General features: G+C 36.3%; 1 protein-coding gene across 3 annotated transcripts in view; it reads right to left on the bottom strand.

The window, feature by feature from the left end:
• The window catches only part of LOC121387333 (collagen alpha-1(I) chain-like), a 199,799-nt gene that overhangs the window by 30,591 nt on the left and 142,555 nt on the right, over window positions 1-26,653 (bottom strand). For all 3 annotated transcript variants that reach the window (XM_041518378.1, XM_041518377.1, XM_041518376.1), the window contains exons 10-20: window positions 19,456-19,509; window positions 16,827-16,997; window positions 14,862-15,008; window positions 13,013-13,129; window positions 10,483-10,653; window positions 8,101-8,235; window positions 6,945-7,040; window positions 4,683-4,799; window positions 3,114-3,257; window positions 2,306-2,393; window positions 6-76 (exon numbers count right to left, since the gene is read on the bottom strand). In XM_041518378.1, the coding sequence (XP_041374312.1) occupies window positions 6-76; window positions 2,306-2,393; window positions 3,114-3,257; window positions 4,683-4,799; window positions 6,945-7,040; window positions 8,101-8,235; window positions 10,483-10,653; window positions 13,013-13,129; window positions 14,862-15,008; window positions 16,827-16,997; window positions 19,456-19,509 (1,311 nt within the window). The remainder of the gene's footprint in view (window positions 1-5; window positions 77-2,305; window positions 2,394-3,113; window positions 3,258-4,682; window positions 4,800-6,944; window positions 7,041-8,100; window positions 8,236-10,482; window positions 10,654-13,012; window positions 13,130-14,861; window positions 15,009-16,826; window positions 16,998-19,455; window positions 19,510-26,653) is intronic.

Consider the following 26,653-nt stretch of genomic DNA (forward strand, 5'->3'; position numbering starts at 1 on the left):
CTTACCGGTTGGCCTGGTCGTCCGTCCTGTCCGTCACGACCCGGAAACCCACGATCACCCTTCATGCCTTTCTCTGCTGAAAGACAAGAAGACAGAAATAGTCATTCCACATCACATCGGAACCTTTAAACTACAGATACTAGGTGGTAGACACAGAGATAGTGACTTGAGCTTGTGCGTCATACTGATTTTACGAAATGAAAAAACAAAAAAAATTGTTTATTTCGTTTAATGACACCACAAGAACAAACTGATTTATTTATCATCGGCTATTGGATTCGTAATTTTTACAGTCTTAGAGAGGAAACCCTAAAACACATTAGTTGCACTTATAAGAGACTGTCATTTCCAACATGGACTATTAGTTTGATTATCATCTTACCTAGAACCAGTCCACTGTCATGTCCAACACGGATCACTATCACCATAAACAGTTTGATATAATCATCTTACCTAGAACCAGTCCACTGTCAACTCCAACACGGATCACTATCACCATAAACAGTTTGATATAATCTTACCTAGAACCAGACATCCAACACGGATCTTAGTTTGATATAATCATCTTACCTAGAACCAGTCCACTGTCAACTCCAACACAGATCACTATCACCATAAACAGTTTGATATAATCATCTTACCTAGAACCAGTCCACTGTCATGTCCAACACGGATCACTATCACCATAAACAGGATCTTATAGAACCAGTATGTCAACTCCAACACACCATCACCACAGACTGTCATCTTCATCTCCAACACGGATCACTATCACCATAAACAGTTTGATATATCATACCTAGAACCAGTCCATCATTACCTATCACCATAAACAGTTTGATATAATCATCTTACCAGTCCACTGTCATCCAACACGGATCACTATCCAACACGGATCACTATCACCATAAACAGTTTGATATAATCATCTTACCTAGAACCAGTCCACTGTCATGTCCAACACGGATCACTATCACCATAAACAGTTTGATATAATCATCTTACCTAGAACCAGTCCACTGTCAACTCCAACACGGATCACTATCACCACTGTCAGTCCAACATAATCATAGAACCAGTCCACTGTCATGTCCAACACGGATCACTATCACCATAAACAGTTTGATATAATCATCTTACCTAGAACCAGTCCACTGTCAACTCCAACACGGATCACTATCACCATAAACAGTTTGATATAATCATCTTACCTATGACCAGTCCACCTAGAACCAGTACCACCAGTCCATCATCTCCAACACGGATCACTATCACCATAAACAGTTTGATATAATCATCTTACCTAGATCACCAGTCCACTGTCATCACTCCAACAGTTTGGATCACTATCACCATAAACAGTTTGTTTGATATAGTCATCTTACCATAAACAGTTTGATATAACCATCTTACCTCCACTGTCATCTCCAACACGGATCACTATCACCATAAACAGTTTGATATAATCATCTTACCTATGACCAGTCCATCTTCATCTCCAACACGGATCACTATCACCATAAACAGTTTGATATAATCATCTTACCTAGAACCAGTCCACTGTCATCTCCAACACGGATCACTATCACCATAAACAGTTTGATATAATCATCTTACCTAGAACCAGTCCACCTGTCATCTCCAACACGGATCACTATCACCATAAACAGTTTGATATAATCATCTTACCTAGAACCAGTCCACTGTCATCTCCAACACGGATCACTATCACCATAAACAGTTTGATATAATCATCTTACCTAGAACCAGTCCACTGTCAACTCCAACACGGATCACTATCACCATAAACAGTTTGATATAATCATCTTACCTAGAACCAGTCCACTGTCAACTCCAACACGGATCACTATCACCATAAACAGTTTGATATAATCATCTTACCTATGACCAGTCCATCTTCATCTCCAACACGGATCACTATCACCATAAACAGTTTGATATAATCATCTTACCTAGAACCAGTCCACTGTTAACTCCAACACATTATCATCATCAGTTTGATATAATCATCTTAGCTAGAACCAGCCCACTGTCAACTCCGACACATTATCATCATCATCATCAGTTTGATATAATCATCTTACCTAGAACCAGTCCACTGTCAACTCCATCACAGATCACTATCATCATCAGTTTGATATAATCATCTTAGCTAGAACCAGTCCACTGTCAACTCCAACACATTATCATCATCAGTTTGATATAATCATCTTAGCTAGAACCAGTCCACTGTCAACTCCAACACATTATCATCATCATCATCAGTTTGATATAATCATCTTACCTATAACCAGTCCACCTTCATCTCCAACACAGGGGCCCGATTGACATGATCCCGGTAACCCACGGTCACCCTTGTTTCCATATCCACCCTGTAAAATATAACAAGATTAATTAACAATTGAATGTTATATTTTTGACGTTCATGTGATGATAAACACCAAAACCGTTTTACACACTGTATGAATGGCGTAGCACGTCACGCCAGTCGACATACAGTACATTCCCCAATTCATATTTCCCGCTCTTTTGTACATGACACTCACCAAAAACGTTTTCTCTTAACAGGAAACAGTTTATTTTACAGCATGGTAACTCCATGGTAAAAATGGAGAATTTTGAGGTTTTCGGCAAGTATTTTCGCTTGACAACAATGGCGGCACGTCAGTCATTTTTAGGAATTGATAGCCGATTGTGACAGCTAATTTGATAATAAATTTTATCTATTTACCAACAACGAAAATCACCAAATATTGGGATATAAATTGTAGTTCATTTTTGAAAATTCAGGTCATAAAACCACAGTTATTGGGAATAATGGACATAAATACTGGATAGCTGGCCACAAATGCCTGTAAGTAAACACGACTTTTTCAAAAAATTTGCCTAATTTTAATCATCATTAACTGATCTAAAACATCATAAAAATTACAAAACCCATGAAAATAATACTTAACGATTCATATATGAACTTTATTTTATGTATGTACAAAACATGTAAATATTATAAACTTGTATCCACTAAACATGGTTTTTGTCCAAAATTAATCCAGTAGTCTAAAGGTAAACCTAAATATTATCGATTTTCTTGCCTTATCTCCCTTCGGTCCTGGGATGAACACTCCACTGCCTTGCGGTAGACCGAACCCGGGTTTGCCCGGGGGTCCAGAATCACCTTTATTGCCCTTCTGACCAAAACCACGCTCGCCCTTACGTCCTCGGATTCCAGGTCGGCCCTGAAATTAGTCATAGAATTCTGGGTAAATTGAAATCATGGAATTCTGGGTAAATTGAAATCGTGGAATTCTGGGTAAACTGAAATCATGGAATTCTGGGAAATCGTGGAATTCTGGGTAAACTGAAATCATGGAATTCTGGGAAATCTAAGTAAATTGAAATCATGGAATTCTGGGAAATCATGGAATTTTTAGTAAATTGAAATCATGAAATTCTGGGAAATCATAGAATTCTGGGTAAACTGAAATCATGGAATTCTAGGAAATCATGGAATTCTGGGTAAATTGAAATCGTGGAATTCTGGGAAATCATGGAATTCTGGATAAACTGTTGAACTCGTTTAAACTACCTGTACTTCAGTGCCAGTATTTAGAAATAAAAGCATTGAAACAGTTTTTGGAGGAATGAATTAAAGAAACTCAACAATAAAACACATGCTATGGGAAATGGTAATTGTTGAATTCAGGGCCCAGTTGTTCAAAGAATGGTTAAATTAATTCTGGGTTAGTCTAATATTTTTCTCTTAATTACTTTTACACAAATACAAAAATAAACTTAATTGGATATAAGCACGAAAATAGATTGAAAAGCAATAAAATGATAAAAGAGTGAAGAACTGATACTGGAGACCAAAAGAAATGCCAATCTAGCTTATAGTTAGTTTGTAATTAGAACACGTGTATTTGATTATGAATTCTCATTTTTGCTAAATTATAAATGGTATATTAACCTACAGTTCTTCTCAATCAGAGTATGAGTTAATCCCTTCTTTGAAACAAAATATAATGTTACAGGTGAGAAAAATTATATTTCTCATTTCTTTCTGTGTTCAGTATACATGTGCAACAAGTTACAATAAACAAAAAATGAAAAAAAGTTAGTTTTGTTTAACGACATAGACATTGATTTATTAATCATCGGCTACTGGATGTCGAACATTTGGTAATTTTGACATATAGTTTTAGAAAGGAAACCCGCTACATTTTTCCATTAGTAGCAAGGGATCTTTTATATGTACCATCCCACAGACATGATAGCACATGTCACGGCCTTTGATATACCAGTTGTGGTGCACTGGCTAGAGTGAGAAATAGCCCAATGGGCCCACTGACGGGGATCGATCCCAAACCAACCGCGCATCAAGCGAGCACTTTATCACTGGGCTACGTCCCGCCTGCAACCACTTACAATGAAAAAAAGAATGAAAAAAGTTAGTTTTGTTTAATGACACCACTAGAGCACATTGATTTATTAATCATCGGCTGTTGGGTGTCAAACATTTGGTAATTTTGACATACAGTCTTCTAGAGGAAACTTGCTATATTTTTCCATTAGTAGCAAGAGATTTTTTTATACATGCACCATCCCTTAGACAGGATGGCACATACCACAGCCTTTGATATAGCAGTCGTAGTGCCACTTACAATGAAACCTGGCATGCCCATTTCTCCAGGTGCACCTGGAAATCCTCGCAAACCAGTCAGTCCCCGTGGTCCCCGGTCACCCTTCGGTCCCACTGGTCCTGGGTCACCCTTTTCACCCTGAAAACACGAACAGCAGTTAATTCATCGACTACAACAGTTTAAATTAGATACATACATGAACGGAGGAAGGGATACAGAGAGGACATGGACAGAAGAATGTGAAATGGATGGATGGATGGATGGATGGATGGATGGATAGATGGATGGATGGATGAAGGGATGAAGGGATGGATGGATGGATCGAGAGAGGACTGGAAGGATGAAGGAATGAAGGGATGAAGGGATGGATGGATGGATCGAGAGAGGACTGGAAGGATGAAGAGATGAAGGGATGGATGAATGGATCGAGAGAAGACTGGAAGGATGAAGAGATGAAAGGATGGATGGATAGATCAAGAGAGGACTGGAAGGATGAAGGGAAGAAGGGATGGATGGATGGATCGAGTGAGGACTGGAAGGATGAAGGGATGGATGGATGGGATGGATGGATGGATGGATGGATGGATGGATGGATGGATGGATGGATGGATGGATGGATGGATGGATGGATGGATGGACAAATAAACTGGCATATGAACAGAAGGATGGAAAGAAGAATGCACAAATGAGGGATGAGGGAAGGAGGAAAAGATGTAGAAGAAAATTGGGATTGATGAATGTGGATGGATGGATGGATGGATGGATGGATGGGTGGAAGTATGAAGGGATGGATGGATGGATGAACAGATGAATGGATGAATCAATGAGCAGATATAAGATACAAAAGTACAGCACACAAATAACACTTGAAAGTAAAAATATGGATGATGTAGGAACAAAAAAGGACAAGTTTTCAAACAAAATCAATGATATGGAATACCTTTACTGAAATCAATGACATGGAATATCTTTACTAAAATCAATTATATGGAATACCTTTACTGAAATCAATGATATGGAATACCTTTACTGAAATCAATGATATATGGAATACCTTTACTGAAACCAATGATATGGAATACCTTTACTGAAATCAATGATATAGAATACCTTTACTGAAATCAATGATATGGAATACCTTTACTGAAATCAATGATATGGAATATCTTTACTGAAATCAATATGGAATACCTCTACTGAAATCAATGATATGGAATACCTTTACTGAAATCAATGATATGGAATACCTCTACTGAAATCAATGATATGGAATACCTCTACTGAAATCAATGATATGGAATACCTTTACTGAAAGAAATCATATGGAATATCTTTACTGAAATCAATGATATGGAATACCTTTACTGAAATCAATGATATGGAATACCTTTACAGAAATCAATGATATGGAATATCTTTACTGAAATCAATATGGAATACCTCTACTGAAATCAATGATATGGAATACCTTTACTGAAATCAATGATATGGAATACCTCTACTGAAATCAATGATATGGAATACCTCTACTGAAATCAATGATATGGAATACCTTTACTGAAAGAAATCATATGGAATATCTTTACTGAAATCAATGATATGGAATACCTTTACTGAAATCAATGATATGGAATACCTTTACAGAAAGAAATCATATGGAATATCTTTACTGAAATCAATGATATGGAATACCTTTACTGAAATCAATGATATGGAATACCTTCACTGAAATCAATGATATGGAATACCTTTACTGAAATCAATGATATGGAATACCTTTACTGACATCAATGATATGGAATACCTTTTACTGAAACCAATGATATAGAATACCTTTACTGAAACCAATGATATGGAATACCTTTACTGAAATCAATGATATGGAATATCTTTACTGAAACCAATGATATGGAATACCTTTACTGAAATCAATGATATGGAATACCTTTACTGAAATCAATGATATGGAATACCTTTACTGAAATCAATGATATGTAATACCTTTACTGAAATCAACGATATATGGAATACCTTTACTGAAATCAATGATATGGAATACCTTTACTGAAATCAGTGATATGGCATACCTTTACTGAAATCAATGATATGGCATACCTTTACTGAAATCAATTATATGGAATACCTTTACTGAAATCAGTGATATGGCATACCTTTACTGAAATCAATGATATGGCATACCTTTACTGAAATCAATGATATGGAATACCTTTACTGAAATCAATGATATGGAATACCTTTACTGAAATCAATGATATGGAATACCTTTACTGTCCGGAAGCTTCCATCTGGTCCTTCTGTATAGCCTGGGGGTCCAGGGGGTCCAATCAGGCCACGTTCACCGGACGTTCCCTTCTCTCCCTTCAATGTTTACAAAATGAAGGTGGTTTTAATGACACCACTAGAGCACATTGAGTTAATAATCATCGGTTATTGGATGTCAAACATTTGGTAATTCTGACACAAAGTCTTAAAGAGGAAAAAGTTTGTTTTGTTTAATGAAACCACTAGAGCACATTGATTTAGTAACCATCGGTTATTGGGTGTCAAACATTTGGTAATTCTGACAGAAAATTTTAATGAGGTAAAAAGTTTGTTTTGTTTAATGACACCACTAGAGCACATTCAGTTATTAATCATCGACTATATGATATTAGTCATAGAGAGGTAACTTGCTACATTTTTAATTTAGTAGCAAGGGATCTTTTATATGCACCACCCCAGACAGAACAGCACATACCACATATTTCAATATACCAGTAGTGGTGCACTGGCTGGAACAAGAAATAAGCCAATGGGCACACTGATGGGGATCGATCTTAGACCGACTGCATATCAAGCGAGCTCTTTACCACCGAGAAATATTGTTCTCATCATTGTGATTATATGCTAAGCTTTTGATGACAAATAAAGAAATTGAGACTGGCCTGTATTTAAGGGGATTTAAGGTTATCTTCAAAAAGGTGAATAAATAGTCGAAAAACAAGTCTGCATGGTTTATAACTACTTTAGAAAAGATATATTTTTTAAATATTTATTTAACAAATGCTCCAATAATTGTGTCAACTATCACTTAAACATACTCTATTCATGGTTTATGGTAATCTTCATAAAGGTGAATAAATAGTCAAAAACAGTAGGGTGAATAAATAGTTGAAAACAGTAAGGTGAATAAATAGTTGAAAACAGTAAGGTGAATAGATAGTCGAAAACAGTAAGGTGAATAAATAGTTGAAAACAGTAAGGTAAATAGTCAAAAACAGTTAGGTGAATAAATAGTCGAAAACAGTAAAGTGAATAGATAGTCGAAAACGGTAAGTTAAATAAATAGTCAAAAACAGTCTGCATGGTTCATGAAAATATGTTTTTGAAATAATTACTTGCTCCAGTAATTGTTTGAACTATCAATTAAGGTACGTACAGGAAGTCCCGGAATGCCAGGCTCGCCGGGAGCACCTGGTATCCCAGCAGGCCCCACTGGGCCCGGATCGCCAGGAAATCCGTTAAGTCCATTAAGTCCAGGATCACCTTTTGGTCCAGGTAAACCCATCTCTCCCTGTAATAAAAAAATTAATTAAATAAAATAAAAATTAAAAAGTTGTCAGGACTAAGCTTAATTAATATTCTGTGATCTATTGGTAAATTAGCTGCAAAATGTCATCATTGAATTTCCGTTACATTCATTACCATTGCCATTGGTCCAGACGTATCAATGCAAGTTTATTCATTTCTCAATGATCGTAAAAATAACATTGTCAGGGAACATGATAACTGATGACGTCACTTTATCTTGGTATTTCATCTGATTGAGAGTTATTGTTTGCAAACTAAAAAAAACCTATTCAAAATAAAATATGCATTTTGAGTGTTATTATTTGTAGACATGTTTTAAATTTAATCATAAGGATTGTCTGGTATTTCTTTTACATTCATCAAGTATGAACAAAAAAATTATAATCTGCAAACTTCTGTGTAAATGGCACCTCTAAAATTTTACTTTTTCTACAAATGTTTTGTATCAGGGTGTACACCACCAAATCAAATTCCATAAATGGCAATAGTAACATACATTTGTATTTGACTATAATTGCTACTAACAACATTTCAATCAGCGTACACATCATGGATACCAATACTACAACCCTTCACCTTTAAAGGCGCAAACCTTAGTTTCAACTCGTAAAAATGGACCTTAAGTTTAGTTAATCTACAAGCCTGTAACACACTTGGATAAAGTTACAACACAGTGAAACAAGTCTGTGATGTTAAAACTGGAAAATATACTTTAAAAAATAGACAAGAACTCGAATCAATAACCGCTACTTCTCAGACACACATGCGTTTTTAAAAATAAGAAAAATGTATTTTGTGATATTAGAAACAACAGGATGACCAGAAACACTTCGGTTGTCCGGAAATGGATAATCTAAACAATAAAATATACGTAATGTTTGATTTCAGTGATGATAAACAGCTCTAATAGTGACAAATATGCTGTCGTGTTTAAAAACTAGGGTCTGTCCATTTAATGTAAATTGGGAAAAAGAACATTTTCATCATAATTTTAGTAGACTTGTAATTATCAAGCATAATAGTAACTGGTACAGTTATCATTTATACTAGTATAAACTAAACTAAATGGAATTTACCGGCTAGATGAAGCAGCATTTTTATGACAACAACAAAAGTTTGTTTTGTTTAATGACACCACTAGAGCACATTGATTTCATAATCATCGGCTACCGGATGTCAAACATTTGATAAGAAAACCCGCTACATTTTTCCATTACTAGCAAGTGATCTTTTATATGTACCATCCCACAGACAGGATAGCACATACCACGGCCTTTAAATTTTGACCTGGTGAGATACAATTTGGTGTACTCCTAACATAAAGTACTTCTTTTGATATTGTGCCTTTCTGATATAGAGTTTAGTCTGAAAAGGCCTCGATGGTGTCGTGGTTAACCCCTCGGACATAAGGCTAGTGGGTACAGGGTTCACAGCCCAGTACCGGCCTCGGTGGTGTCGTGGTTAACCCCTCGGACATAAGGCTGGTAGGTACAGGGTTCACAGCCCGGTACCGGCCTCGGTGGTGTCGTGGTTAACCCCTCGGACATAAGGCTGGTAGGTACAGGGTTCACAGCCCAGTACCGGCCTCGGTGGTGTCATGGTTAACCCCTCGGACATAAGGCTAGTAGGTACAGGGTTCACAGCCCAGTACCGGCCTCGGTGGTGTCGTGGTTAACCCCTCGGACATAAGGTTGGTAGGTACAGGGTTCACAGCCCAGTACCGGCCTCGGTGGTGTCGTGGTTAACCCCTCGGACATAAGGTTGGTAGGTACAGGGTTCACAGCCCGGTACCGGCCTCGGTGGTGTCGTGGTTAACCCCTCGGCCTCGGTGGTGTCGTGGTTAACCCCTCGGACATAAGGCTGGTAGGTACAGGGTTCACAGCCCGGTACCGGCCTCGGTGGTGTCGGGTTTAAGCCATCGGACATAAGGTTGGTAGGTACAAGGTTTCGCAGCCCAGTACCGGCTCCGACCCAAAACGAGTTTTAACAACTCAGTGGGTAAGTGTAATACCACTACACACTCTTCTCTCTCACTAACCACCAACAACCAACCCACTGTCCTGGACAGACAGCCCAGATAGCCGAGGTGTGTGCCCAGGACAGCGTGCTTGAACCTTAATTGGCTAAAAGCACGAAAATAAGTTGAAGAAAGGAAGAGAAAGAAACCAAAAAGATAATCTCATTGAACTGCATGTAAAAGTGAGTGGTGATGTGCAACCTTTAACAATACCTTCATGCCCTTTTCTCCACCAATTTCCAGGTCACCTGATGCGCCTGAGCCAATCACAGTGGGAGGGCCAGGGGGGCCTGGAGGCCCCGCGGGTCCAACTGGACCAACATCTCCCTTGGGTCCAAATGGTCCAGGCTCGCCTCGTAGCCCCGCCCCTGATCCAGAATCTCCCTGTGAGATACGAAAATATATCACCCGTTATCAAACACATCTGAGAATAACAGAGTTGTGACATACAAAATATATTACATGTCATCAAACATACACACAGATTCCTGTACAAGCAATTTGGTTACACCTTACAATATGAAAATAACAGAGTTGTGACGTATAAAGTATATTGTACAAAAATGAATGAATGAATGTTTAACGACACCCCAGCACGAAAAATACATCAGCTGTTGGGTGTCAAACTATGGTAAATGCTAAACATCAAGTGATGATCAACATCAATATAAAACTTCAACAGTTAAATAAAAACACAGTGTAAAGAACTGTGCAAAAATACAAATATCATAGATAGATCAAATTAAAATTTAGAGTAAAAGTCAGTATCACATAAAAACTGCAATAAAAGTTCTGGATGGAATTGAAATGATTCCATCACATTTCTTTGACCAAATATATCCTTTCTAGTTTCTTGCAGATGCTTACACTCCACCAAAATGTGGCGCACCGTCAGAGTACACTGACAGTGCTCACACTGAGGTGGAGGATCTTTCTTCAAGATAAATGAATGGGTCAAATATGTATGACTGATGCGAGCATGACACAAGACTATTCCATCCTTCCTGCACTGTCTATAGGAGGACTGCCACTCTCCCAAGACAGGCATGATAGCATGAAGCTCGTTAGCAACCGCACCGTCCCAATCATGTTGCCAAGTAAAGTATATTACATGTCATCAAACATATACACAGTAATGATGTGAGTTTAGATATTTGGTTTCTGTTTCAGTTTCCAGTTTTGGTGTCACAATATGATAAGAACGGCTGACATCATTGTAATTGTGTTCGTTTGTAATCTGGATTAACTTTAACAAACAATTTATCTTAATTCTCATTTTGATACAAAGAAAACATTTTCTGATCGTAGTGTTAACAGTGAATCTATCTTTGTTCTCGGAAATTAATAAAAATAGCTGATATTGAAAAACCAACTGGAAATACCTTACAGGTACAAATAATAAAGTATGGGTACAAATCAAGGGTTCCAACAAATAATAAACATGGACGACTTTTGCAGACGATATATGCGCATAAGAAAACATCACATGGATGCGGTAAAATAGACATTATGTTCACAGACAAATGGGGTTTTCCGATCTCTGCCTCGTTTTCGCCAAGTTAAAATGGCGACGAGTTTGCATTGCAGTGGATTCAGGTATTGACTCACCTAGGAATGTTTTCTTTTCCATTTCAGACGAGTTAGACTAAAAATGGCAAATTTGGAAAACCAAAAGTAGGTTTTTGTTTTCTATCTCCACGGTTACGGGTTTCGGTTTTTCTTCCATAACTGAAACCGAACTGATTCCATGCTTAACCGCACATCACTAACACACAGATTCCTGTGCAAGTAATTTGGTTATACCAACTTCTCTCTCACTAACAACTAATTAACCACTAAACCCACCGTCCAGGGCCACATTTTACGAACACTAAGCACTTAGCACTAAGATCACCATAAAGGGACATTCCTGAGTTTGCTGCTATTTTTAAGATGTTATCGACTAACAGAGACTTCTTAACGATTGTAATTACATATCAAATATATTTTTCTGCATAAAATATTAGTGGCTGTATATTAAACATGTTTCTGATCGTTCGAATATTTGTACTAGGTTAAATTTCATTTTATTTCCTAAAATAAAAAAAATTCATACGTACCAAATTATTTGAAAAAAATCCAGTTTGGGCTTCTTACAAATATTAAGATGACCAGAAACACGTTGAATATACAGACACTGATATTCTAAACAAGAAAATATACTTAATATGCAAGTTTAATCGTAGAAATATTTTAATAGTCGAAAACATCTTACAATGCATCAAACTCAGGAATGTCCTTTTAAGTGCATAACTATTTAATTACTCTTTTTATGACCTTAGCGCTAAAATTGCTTCATAAAATAGGCCCCTGGACACACATTAAGATAGCTGAGGTGTGTGTGCCCAGGACAGCGTGCTTGGACCTTAATTGGATTATAAGATGAAAATAAAAATGAATAATGTTACATACCAGCCTCAGTGGCATCGTGGTTAAGCCATTGTTGGACTACAGGCTGGTAGGTACAGGCTTCGCAGCCCGGTACCAACTCCAACCCAGAGCGAGTTCTTAAGCATTCAGTGGGTAGGTGTAAGGCCACTACGCCCTCTTCTTTCTCACTAACCACTAAACCCACTGTCCTGGACAGACAGCCCAGACAGCTGAAGTGTGTGCCCAGGACAGCGTGCTTAAACCTTAATTGGATATAAGCACGAAAATCAAAACGAAAATGAACAATGTTGTAAGTCTGTTCACAGTGTCCTACCTTTTCGCCTTTCTCTCCAAATGATCCTTTCACCCCAGCAGGGCCCCTTGCCCCGGGGATACCAGGAAGTCCAGCTTCACCCCGGGGACCCACAGGTCCCGCCTCACCAACAAATCCCTAAAATAGAGAATAAATTAACTAAATTATTATGTAAATTTATTCAAAATAAATATGCAGTAGGTCAACATAAATAAATATATACATAGTATTATTTGCTAAATTATCATAACTTTCATTGAGGAATTGATAGCTGAAATTTGGGGTGGGATGTAGCCAAGTGGTAAATCACATGCCTGATGCACGGTCAGTCTAGGATCGATCCTCGTCGGTGGTCACATTGAGCTATTTCTCATCCCAACCAGTGCACTCCGACTGGTATATCAAAGGCTGTGGTATGTGCTATCCTGTCTGTGGGATGGTGCATATAAAAGATCCCTTGCTACTAATAGAAAAATGTATCAGATTTTCTCTCTATGACTGTCAAAATGACCATACTTTTGACATCCAATAGCCGATGATTCATAAATCAATGTGCTCTAGTGGTGTCGTAAAACAAAACAAACTTTTTTTTTGAAAGCTGATTGTTACAGTTAATTTGATAATACATTTAACTAGTTTACCAAAAATGAATATCATGTAACATTCATGGGTGTGAATTGGTGAACTGTAAAAAAAAAAAAGGAAATTTAGAAGGGTCCCGGAAATTCTTGAAATCCTTTGTTAAAATCTGTGCCATCGGACACATTTTGCAGGAAAGAATGATTAAAATGGGAGGAAACGCAATGTTCAATGCGAGGAAAACAGCTGATCCAAGGAGAATTCCCACCCTTGAAAATTAGGATATGAAACTCAAATTCTGGTCAGTAAGAGGTAGTGGTCAAGAATACTGACCAGTAGTAAATAATGGACATCTGACAACAAATGAGCATAATTATTAACCTGGAATTTCTTTACATAAATTTAAAAAACACTAACTGCTCTAAAATATTCTGTCACCGGTAAAACTCAATTTGTCACAGTAAAACCGTCATTCATATCTGCAAATGGTCAAATACATCCTCACCCACCCCACCCCCTTTCCAGGTTTAGCAACTATCTTTAGCAACTAAAACTTTATGATCCTTGCGCTCATAGTCAACGACTGCATCACAGAGTAAACAGTTTCAGGTTAACGTCGGCTATGCATAGCTATCGATTTAGACAGTGCTTTTTTTTCTTTGGATGTTCTTTGGATGCCATAGCGACCATGTCATCATTACCTAGGAACAGCCAGCCATGTGTCTTTAAAACGTTTGTGTTATTAGTGTGTATTATCATAAATAATGACCGGATCATCACCTAGGAGCAGCCAGCCATGTGTCTTTAAAACAATAACACACATGTGTGTGTTATTGGTGTGTGTTATCATAAATAATAAAGAGTTCTTACCCTTTCTTCTCTTTCACCAGTCACGTTTCTTTAAAACAATAACACAAGTGTGTTATTGGTGTGTATTATCATAAATAATGAAGAGTTGTTACCCTTTCTCCTCTTTCAACAGTCACGTTTCTTTAAAACAATAACATAGGTGTGTGTTATTTGAGTGTGTTATCATAAATAATGACCGGATCATCACCTAGGAGCAGCCAGTCATGTGTCTTAGTGTGCTATCATAAATAATGACAGGATCATCAACTAAGAGCAGCCAGCCATGTGTCTTTAAAACAATATCACACGTGTTATTTGAATGTGTTATCATAAATAATGACCGGATCATCACCTAGGAGCAGCCAGCCATGTGTCTTTAAAACAATAACACACATGTGTGTGTTATTGGTATGTGTTATCATAAATAATGAAGAGTTCTTACCCTTTCTCCTCTTTCACCAGGAATTCCCGGAACGCCTGGTTCCCCAGCAGGTCCGGGTTCTCCAGGTCGTCCCGGAACACCAGCTGGACCTTCTGGACCGGGGAAACCCCGGGGTCCGGGAACCGTCTTCACTACACCATCACCAGACTGAAATAAAGGAAAGGAATGTTTTTGTAACAACACCTCAGCACATTGTTTAATCAGTGGATATTAGTAAAAATAATGTTTATTTAATGACACAAAGGCACATTTAATCAGTGGCTATTAGGAAAGGAAAGGAATGTTTGTTTAATGACACCTCAGCACATTGTTTAATCAGTGGCTATTAGGAAAGGAAAGGAATGTTTGTTTAATGACACCTCAGCACATTGTTTAATCAGTGGCTATTAGGAAAGGAAAGGAATGTTTGTTTAATGACACCCCAGCACATTGTTTAATCAGTGGCTATTTGGAAGGAAAGGAATGTTTGTTTAATGACACCTCAGCACATTGTTTAATCAGTGGCTATTAGTAAAGGAAAGGAATGTTTGTTTAATGACACCTCAGCACCCAGATACATTGTTTATTTTAATCAGTGGCTGTTAGGAAAGGAAAGGAATGTTTGTTTAATGACACCTCAGCACATTGTTTAATCAGTGGCTATTAGGAAAGGAAAGGAAAGGAATGTTTGTTTAATGACACCCCAGCACATTGTTTAATCAGTGGCTATTAGGAAAGGAATGTTTGTTTAATGACACCCCAGCACATTGTTTAATCAGTGGCTATTAGGAAAGGAAAGGAATTGTTTAATCAGTGGCTGTTGTTTAATGACACCCCAGCACATTATTTAATCAGTGGCTATTAGGAAAGGAATGTTTGTTTAATGACACCCCAGCACATTGTTTAATCAGTGGCTATTAGGAAAGTAAAGGAATCTTTGTTTAATGACACCCCAGCACATTGTTTAATCAGTGGCTATTAGGAAAGGAAAGGAATGTTTGTTTAATGACACCCCAGCACATTGTTTAATCAGTGGCTATTAGGAAAGGAAAGGAATGTTTGTTTAATGACACCCCAGCACATTATTTAATCAGTGGCTATTAGGAAAGGAAAAGAATGTTTGTTTAATGATACCTCAGCACATTGTTTAATCAGTGGCTGTTAGGAAAGGAATGTTTGTTTAATGTCACCTCGGCACATTGTTTAGTTAGTGACAAAACACTGTTTAATCCCTCGATTCTATGAAAGGAAAGATGTTGGTTTAACAGCATTGTTTAATTAGTGGATATTAGGAAATGAAAGAAATGTTTAATGTTAGCACATTGTTTAGTGAGCTACTATTAGGAAAGAGAAATCTTTAATATCAAAAACACACTACCCACACTTATAAGGAAAGATGTTGGTTTAACACATTGTTTAATTAGTGGATATTAGAAATGAAAGAAATGTTTAATGTTAGCACATTGTTTAGTGACACACACACACACACACACACATACACACATCACACAACACAGAGCGAGACACACACACACACACACAGAGACAGAGACCAGAGAGAGAGAGAGAGAGAGAGAGAGAGAGAGAGAGAGAGAGAGAGAGAGAGAGAGAGAGAGAGAGAGAGAGAGAGAGAGAGAGAGAGAGAATTTTAACTATATTTAGGTAGCCACATTGAGAATATAGAGTATTATGTAGTTGGGTTGCTAGTTGTGTCACCCACACTGAGAGTATAGAGTACTATGTAGTTGGGTTGCTAGTTGTGTCACCCACACAGAGAGTATAGAGTACTATGTAGTTGGGTTGCTAGTTGTGTCACCCACACTGAGAGTATAGAGTACTATGTAGTTGGGTTGCTAGTTGTGTCACCCACACTGAGAGTATAGAGTATTATGTAGTTGGGTTGCTAGTTGTGTCACCCATAACACACTGATAGTATAGAGTATTATGTAGTTTGGTTGCTAGGTATGTCATGTACTGTATAATTACCTCATCGTCACCGCTACCGAACCAGCCTCCTCCCCCACCTCGCACTGATAGCCCGGGGGGTCCTGGAGGACCCGGGACTCCCTGGATACCGCGAGGACCGGTATAGCCCAACTCGCCTCGCTCTCCTTTCGTTCCTGGATGTCCTTCTTTTCCAGGTTTACCTGGCAGGCCCTTCAATAAGAAAGATTCACAAACATTTTAAAGTTTGTTTTGTTTAACAACATCACTAGAGCACACTGATTAATCATCGGTTATTGGATGTCAAACTTTTGGTAAATTTGACATTATAGTGAGTGAGTGAATTATGGGTCGGTGGGTGGGCTGATTGAGTGTCACTGAGTAGGTGAAAGTTAAAGTTTGTTTTGTTTAATGACACTACTAGAGCACATTGATTTATTAATCATCAGTTATTGGATGTCAAACATTTGGTAATTTTTACATATAGTCTCAGAGAGGAAACACGCTATATTTTCTCCATTAGTAGCATGAGATCTTTTATATGCACTTTTCCACAGACAGGAAAGCACATACCACAGCCTTTGATATATAATTGTGGTTCACTGGTTGGAATGGAAAAAAACCCCAATAAGTTGAATGGATACACCGAGGTGGTTCGATCCTGTGACACAAGTACCTCAAGCGAGCACGCAACCCACTGACCTAAATCCTGCCCCCTAACTAGAAGAAGAATGTTTCTGTCATGACATCTCAGCATATTTTAAGCCACAGCTATTAAAGGGACATTCCCGAGTTTGCTGCATTGTAAGATGTTTCCGACTAATAAAATATTTCTATGATTAAAACTTACATAGTAAATATATTGTCTTGTTTAGAATATTGGTATCTTTATATTCAATGTGTTTCTGGTCATCTTAATATTTGTAAGAAGCCCAAACTGGATTTTGTCTTCAAATAATTTTGTACGTTTTAGGAAATAAAATGAAATTTAACCTAGTACAAATATTACAATGATCAGAAACATATTTAGTATACAGCCACTAATATTTTATGCAGAAAAATATATTTGATATGTAATTACAACCGTTAAAAGGTCTCTGTTAGTCAATAACATCTTAAAAATTGCAGAAAACTAAGGAACGTCCCTTTAATAATAGGCGTTCTCATTACGTGTTTAGTCATAGCATCTTGTCACATGCGATCAAATCGTACTGTGAAAACACCTAAATCGGATTCCAAATGACTTTAGTCTTAAACGACAAGTCGTGTCGAAATCGTACTGATTAGAACATGTTCTATTTCTCACGACAAATTGTAAGCTCTCAACCAATCAAATCACAATGAAATGCAACCGTTCAGTTTCGTCACTTCCGTGTTTTTTCATTTGCTTATAAACATGTCAAAATGTCCGGATTTCATGGGTCCATAAAACCTATTAATGTCCAAATGTGATCAATAATTATTGTTTTGCTACATAATAATATTTTCTTTATTTCAGTGGAAATTTGTAGACCCTTACATTTCCCACAAAATATTTTTAAACTGACGAGCTTTGTCTGAATGAATGAATGAATGAATGAATGTTTAACGACACCCCAGCACGAAAAATACATCGGCTATTGGGTGTCAAACTATGGTAATGCAAATAAATAAAGTGATGATCAACATCAATATAAAAATTCAAGGTTTAAACAAAAACAGTGTAAAGAACTGTGCAAAAATACAAATACAAATATCACAGAATTTTACGGACACCGAATTTTACTCTAAACTTCAATTTCTGCTGTATTGGCCATTCTCAAAGAGAATGTTACACCCCTGCACCACGGTGAGGTTACAGCACGCGCAGGGGAGCTTTGTCTGACGTCATCAAATCTTATGACTTAACTTCTTCCCACACACGATTCGAGTTTCTACGACAAATCGCACGAGATAAGTCGATGCAACAAATCGCATAATGAGAACGCCGCTTAAGGATGAGAATGATGGATGACCTGTTAGAATTCATATCTAAGGCATAAAAACAAATGTGTTTCTGGAAACATGCCAAAAATTAAGCTGGATAGGTAGACCTATTTTCTTCTTTTAAAAAAATGAATTATATTCATCCCTACAGATCTAGATATTTGTTTTAAACTACAGCCACTCCTACAGGTCCAGATGAAATATTATGTATAAACTCTTTTCACCTATATATCAATTTTTTTTAATATTACGGTCGGCCATTTTTTCTATGTAAGGTCAGATCACTTGAAACACAAAATAACAACTAAGGGGCCATTGACCAACTTTGTAATACAAAATTTGGCATATTTTATATCCCTTTCCACTCGTATTAACTAATCTAATGAAAGAAAAAATATATATACAAAAATAAAGATTTAAAGAAAGATTGAGAACAAAAAATTAAAGAAAGAAAAATTAGAATGATACCTCAACATCTGTGGTTGCACAGACAAGGACTGGGAAGTGGAGGTGGACAGCAAAGGGTGGTTAATTGAAAAATAATAAGAGCTACTAAATCAGGGAAGAAATTCGATGGAATTCAAAAGGACAAAGTGAAAGAGGGCACTGGTGTATTAAAAAAAATGAAATAAAAATTGTTAAATAATAATAATAGTAGTAATAATTATAGTAATAATATAATCATAATAATCATAATAATGCTAACCAATTCTCCTTGCAAGCCGTGGGGTCCTATGGGGCCTGGAGGTCCAGCAATACCCTGAAAGAAATCAAACAACCAATCAAAAACTATAGTCCAATGACTCATTATGACTCATTATAATCTAACAACCAATCAAACATAGTCTTACAAAACATGTTTGGTACATAAATAATATTCCTACAAATGTATGTATAGGACATATTGATATTTAGCTACAGTCAAATGATGCATGATCTAACAACCAATCAAACATAGTTTTAAAAAACATGTTTGGTGCATATATAATGAGCCTATGTATAAGACACACTCACATTTAGCTGATGAAACATAAACTATTCCTGGCTCTTTTAAATTCAAAAGTTAACTGATTTTGTTTTTTAGCTCTTTTGTTACCAAGTACATGTAGTCAATAGCCAAATAATTCATTTTAACATTTTTACTTATTACACAATAGGTCTATATCAGTATATGCAATGCCAGTAAAACATTAAATAAGAGTTTCTACTTAAAAACTTTATGTGATTTTGTAATAAAATGAATTTTAACATTTGTTATGTACAAGTAAATTAGCTTTCCTCCAGAAACGTAGAATATTTCATTGATGGAAATGCAGAGATATTAAAGGCATATTGTCACAGACCACTAACCTATTAAATGGCCTAATAAAGTATTACCTGAAATTTTTTTTTTTGATTTGTGCCAAAATGTACTTTACTGAACCATCTACGTAACCACTGTACTTCACCTATTAATGATACTTCGTAAAAATAATTGTATTATGGCAATGCTTCATAATTCAAAAACTAATATTGCCAACAGGGTTGACATATGGACTTCATTCCAACATAAGTTAAGGTGATGTGATAGGTAGATTTGGTTTCCACAAATTAATGTAATTTGCATGTATTATCAATTTTTAGAGAAATAAGTCACTTAAATCTGTGACAGTATGCCTTTAAGCAAACTTTGGACTATTAAAAGGCCATGTGAGATAAAAGAAAAATAGACCATTAAGACAAAACATACATCATATACCTGTAACAATAAACAATGTTACAAAAATATAACATAAAACACTGATACAAGTTACAAAAACACAATCAGCCATAGATCCAGTATTTTTGGCGGGGTGTGTGTGTGTGTGTGTGTGTGTGTGTGTGTGTGTGTGTGTCATATGCAACTAATTAAATAAAAAATATTTAAGAGTGCCTATTCATTCATTAAAATAAGTGAAAAAAACACTTTGTTGTCCTGAGCAAGGTGGGGGGGATCCGGATCCCCTCGATTCTCTCCCCCCCCCCCACCCCGGATCCACACCTGACAATTTAAAATAATTGTTAATTATATAATGCAAAAAGAAAAACAAGTGTTACAGGAGCATGGAAAAGAATGATACAACTTATTACGATGTTAAATATAGAAACATGATGTAAAAAAAAACACATTTTCGCTAACATGGAATCAATGTAAAAATATAGAAACATTATATAAAATAATATTACAGGAATTCACAACAGAGTTATCCGTAATCAAAAAGTGCATGACATAAAAAAATTGGGGGTGGGGTGTGTGTGTGTGTGTGCGGGGGGTCTGAGGTGGTGTTTAAAAAAATGTGCTTATACAGACTGATTACATAGTTACGTCAATGGAAAAACAACCTAAGCACAATATAAAATAATAATAAAAAAATAACTATATAGTATATCAATATATATAAAAAATATATATCAATAATCCAAATTATTTTGTTTTCCACATTCTAATTGATATACCATTAGTTTCTTCTAAACAAATTATCAGATTTTTCATTATGTATATAGAGGATACTCCCTGAGTGTCTTGTGATATCATAATTTATTAGCACGAGTTGATAAAAGTATGAAATCAGAGGCTTGCCAAGGATTTTAAAACTTTTATCAACAAGTTCTGATAAATTATGATATCACAAGACATGGGGGGGGGGGTATTCTTTTTATCATCCATTATCATTATTTTCATTTGCGACAATTGTAAACAATGTCATGCAGTAATGTGGGTTAAATGTCGTTATATTTGGTAGCAGTAGACTCGTTAACTAGCAGAACGGCAGTGGCGTGACGTCACTAATGATAGGTTTAGCTCTAAAACCTACACAGTGATGTAACAAAAGAAGCGATATCTCCTAGGAGAATATCGCAAGAGATATCGCAAATTATAGTGCCAGCGCAAATTATAGTGCCACTAGTTATGACATCATAAGATCACATCTGACAAATATAGTGTTATGAGCAAAATCTCATCAGCTTTCATGTATGGATGAAATCTAAAATACAATTTTCTAGCTTCTGACTTTAAAATAATTTAACTAGCTCCGTATGTAATATTGTCAATAAAACCATTCTGATGATGTCCTTAAAACACACACACACACACACACACACACACACACACACACACACACACACACACACACACACACACACACACACACACACACACACAGAGTTCTTTAATTTATGACACATGTATGGATGAAATCTAAAATATAATTTTCCAGCTCCTAACTTTAAAATGATTTTAAAATTTAACTAGCTTCGTATGCAATATTGTTAATAAAACCATTCTGATGACGTCCTTAAAACACACACACAGTTCTTTAATTTAGGACACATTTATGGGTGAAATCTAAAATATAATTTTCTAGCTTCTGACTTTAAAATGATTTTAAAATTAACTAGCTCCGTATGCAACATTGTTAATAAAACCATTCTAATGATGTCCTTAAAAAACGCACACAGTGTTTCTTAATTTATAACATATACAGGGCTCGAACTTATGAATTTGTCTCCCACGGCAATTTTTAAAAGAATTGCAATGGGTGAAAGTCCACCGACGGCAATTTTGAGCCTGCCTATGGCAATTTTTTTTTAAATGACATTTGCAGCCAGTAAACCTGACTGAAAGGCTGTCTTGTTATATGTAGACATCTTTTTAAATGTGCAAATGTTAAATAGTGGCAGATAATGTACACCACGTGTATACATTTCGTCGTTGTTGAGGAGCTTTACCGACGGCACAAAAGTGCCATCGGTGATGCTCTCTACCTATGGCAATTTATATCTCAACGACGGCAATTGCTGACAGTGCTGCCGTTAAGTTCGAGCCCTGCATATATAATATTTAACCAGCACTGTAAGCAATATGTATTTTAATGCAACACTTCTCACAATGGCATTACAAAACTTGCATTGTTTTTTTTTAATTTATTACATATTTTACATTAAAATATTTAAAGCAGTAGATTTGCAAATTACTACTGCATATTTTAACAACAGTCCATCCAATCAGATTCATTGTAACAAATGTGATAAATAAGAAATATGTATTTGATAAACTGATTTATCATGCAGATTAGATAAGACCAAAAAAAACCTCCTGAAATAATAATGATACTCAGCACCCAACAAAACATAAGTTCAGTAAAAACCACAAAATTTATATATAATGTACATGTATAAAAAAAAACACTGTCTAATAAAAAAAAATTAATTAAATAATAATCCAACAGTCAATAAAGAATAAATGCTTAAAATGCCCAGGGTGCAACAAAATAATGGTCTAAAAATCCCAGCATGCAAGATATTTTTAAATAATTAATATTAAAAATGCTGGTGCTGAAAATAATTTGTATTTGCATCTGTGGCAGTGAAATAGTTTTCTGAATTGTTTCTGACATAGAATACAAACAATTCAGAACTGTTATTTAAATGAAACAAGTTTTTAAAAAGTTTAATCTTAGTCAAATAATACAGAAACCAAAACAATGTAAAAACTGAAAAACAACAACAAAACATGCTTCATCATACAAACAGTTTACCTCTGTTCCTTGCAATCTTTATGCAAATTAGAACAACATATTATCAATTTTAGTAGTCAATAGCTTGAATCTATATTATTTACTGAAACCATTAATATTCATTGAATATATTAATAACATTTTGTATTAAAGTTTAAGCAATCATTCACCAAGTTTTCAAAATTTAATATTGAAGTTGGTTTGGGAAATATATTGGGTGGCCCAAAACAAACAATAACCCTAGTGAATATGGAATTGTATAAACACTTATGGGGATTTTAATTTTTAATAATCAGGGGTGGGAATAGGTGAACTGTAAAAAAGAGGAAATCTAGAAGGGTCCTGGAAATTCTTGAAATCCTAGGTTAAAATCTGTGCCATCTGACACATTTTGGAGGAAAGGACGATTAAAATGCGAGGAAACACAATGTTCCATGAGAGGAAAACAGCTGATCTGAGGAGAATTACCACCCCTGGATATTTCACACCCATTACTTATGGGGATGGTAACTTTTGATATTTCACACCCATTACTTATGGGGACTGTTATAACTTTTGATATTTCACACCCATTACTTATGGGGACTGTTATAACTTTTGATATTTCACACCCATTACTTATGGGGACTGTAACTTTTGATATTTCACACCAATTACTTATGGGGACTGTAACTTCCTGAGGATTTAGTTAATAAAAAAGCACTGCTAGGAAGGTCACTTAAAGCTACCAAATTCTTTTACAAGTTTCATGAAGAAATGGAAGGGAGATAATTCACTAGAAACTGTCTGTTCTTAAGCACGTACTATTACAAATTAGAAAACAAGCTCATGAATTTTGAAAATTAATAATGACACAATGTAGGAGATTAATAAAAGTAATGTAGGGGAGATAACTCACAAAACAATTTCTGTTATCAAGCATGTATTAAAACAAATTAAATAAAAAAACAAGCTCATGAATTTTGAAAGTTAATAATATAATAGTGTAGGGAAGTTAATAAAGTAATGTAGGGGAGATAACTCACTAGACAATTTCCGTTATCAAGCACGTACTACTACAAATTAGAATGAAAAATTCTGCTGAATTTTGGAAGTTAATTATAAAACAATGTAGGGGAGTTAATAATGTAATGTAAGGGAGATAACTCACAAAGATAATTTGTTATCAACCATGTATTACAACATATTAGAAAAAAAAGCCGCTGAATTTTGAAAGTTAATTATAAAACAATGTAGGGGAGTCAATAAAGTAATGTAAGGGAGATAACTCACAAGAGAATTTGTTATCAAGCACACACCACTACCGTGCAGTCACTAACAAAGCATCGTTTAAAACATGGACTGGTACAGGCTTGCCTATAACTTTATTGAATGTGAAAAGTAAAGTTTGTTTTATTTAACGACGCCGCTAGAGCACATTGATTTTCTATCTTATCATCGGCTATTGGATGTCAAACATATGGTCATTCTGACACTGTTTTTAGAGGAAACCCGCTGTCGCCACATAGGCTACTCTTTTTACGACAGGCAGCAAGGGATCTTTTATTTGCGCTTCCCACAGGCAGGATAGCACAAACCATGGCCTTTGTTGAACCAGTTATGGATCACTGGTCGGTGCAAGTGGTTTACACCTACCCATTGAGCCTTGCAGAGCACTCACTCAGGGTTTGGAGTCGGTATCTGGATTAAAAATCCCATGCCTCGACTGGGATCCGAACCCAGTACCTACCAGCCTGTAGACCGATGGCCTGCCACGACGCCACCGAGGCCGGTTTATTGAATGTGAAGGTTTTTAATGCAAAATCCATGACTTATACTGAACACTAAAAGAAATGCAAATTAGGGTTTGTAATTGTAAATAGCTTTACTTGGAGAAACGAAATGTTTTATTTAATGACACACTCAACACATTTTATTTACGGTTATATGGCATCAGACATATAGTTAAAGACCACACAGATATTGAGACAGGAAACCCACTGTCGCCACTTCATGGGCTATTCTTTTCAATTAGCAGCAAGGGATCTTTTATATGCACCACCCCATAGACAGGATAGCACATACCATGGCCGTTGATGTACCAGTTGTGGTGCACTGGCTGGAGTAAGAAATAGCCCAATGGGCCCACTGACGGGGATCGATCCTAAACCGACTGCGCATCAAGCAAGTGCTTTACCACTGGGCTACGTCTCGCCCCTAGCTTTGCTCGATTACAAATGCTTACAGATGTGTGCGTGTGTGCAGTAAATTGTGTAGGGAAGTCTAGTCTGTAGTGAGGAATGTGTTTAGAGGGGGTAGTGTCATGCTCACCCAGAAAATACATGAAAAAAGGAAAATTGTCTTGAAGTAGTTCAATCCCTCCAAAAAGAAAATCAGTTCTGTAAAACGATAAACGGTATATATCAACCTGCTATTCTGATGTAAAATGTATGGAGAGGTCTTATTATAGGCTAAGCCTGTTGATCAATCCCAATATGTTTTTGTCAAATAAATATTGTTTATACCAACCTAAATATGTGTTGTCAAATAAATGTTGTTTAAACCAACCTCAATATGTGTTGTCAAATAAATGTTGTTTAAACCAACCTCAATATGTGTTGTCAAATAAATATTGCTTAAACCAACCTCAATATGTTTTTGTCAAATAAATATTGTTTAAACCAACCTCAATATATGTTGTCAAATAAATGTTGTTTAAACCAACCTCAATATGTGTTGTCAAATAAATATTGCTTAAACCAACCTCAATATGTGCTGTCAAATAAATATTGTTTAAACCAACCTCAATATGTGTTGTCAAATAAATATTGTTTAAACCAACCTAAATATGTGTTGTCAAATAAATATTGTTTAAACCAACCTCAATATGTGTTGATCCTTTCTTTAAAACATTTAATGTTACAGCTAAAAAGATATATATACTTGCATTTCTTTTGGGGTTTAGCATAGTATTGTGCATGGTGGTCAGCTAACCCCTGCAATTGTCCATAGCATTTTTCATTTCATTTCAACTTATTTTCGTGCTTATATCCAATTAAGGTTCAAGCACGCTGTCCTGGGCACACACCTCAGCTATCTGGGCTGTCTGTCCAGGACAGTGGGTTACTTGTTAGTTGTTAGTGGTTAATGAGAGAGAAGAGGGTGTAGTGGCCTTACACCTACCCACTGAGCCCTTAAGATCTCGTTCTGGGTTGGAGCCGGTACCGGGCTGCGAACTCTGTACCTACCAGTCTGTAGTCCAATGGCTTAACCACAACACCACTGAGGCCAGTTTGTCCATAGCAATGCCATGGAGATTGCCATGAAGATAGAGCGGGGGGGGGGGGGTTGCTGTATATTCTATTTTTAATCCATGGCATGTTTCTT

Source organism: Gigantopelta aegis, chromosome 13 (genome assembly GCF_016097555.1).
Source record: "Gigantopelta aegis isolate Gae_Host chromosome 13, Gae_host_genome, whole genome shotgun sequence".
Lineage (NCBI taxonomy): Eukaryota > Metazoa > Mollusca > Gastropoda > Neomphalida > Peltospiridae > Gigantopelta > Gigantopelta aegis.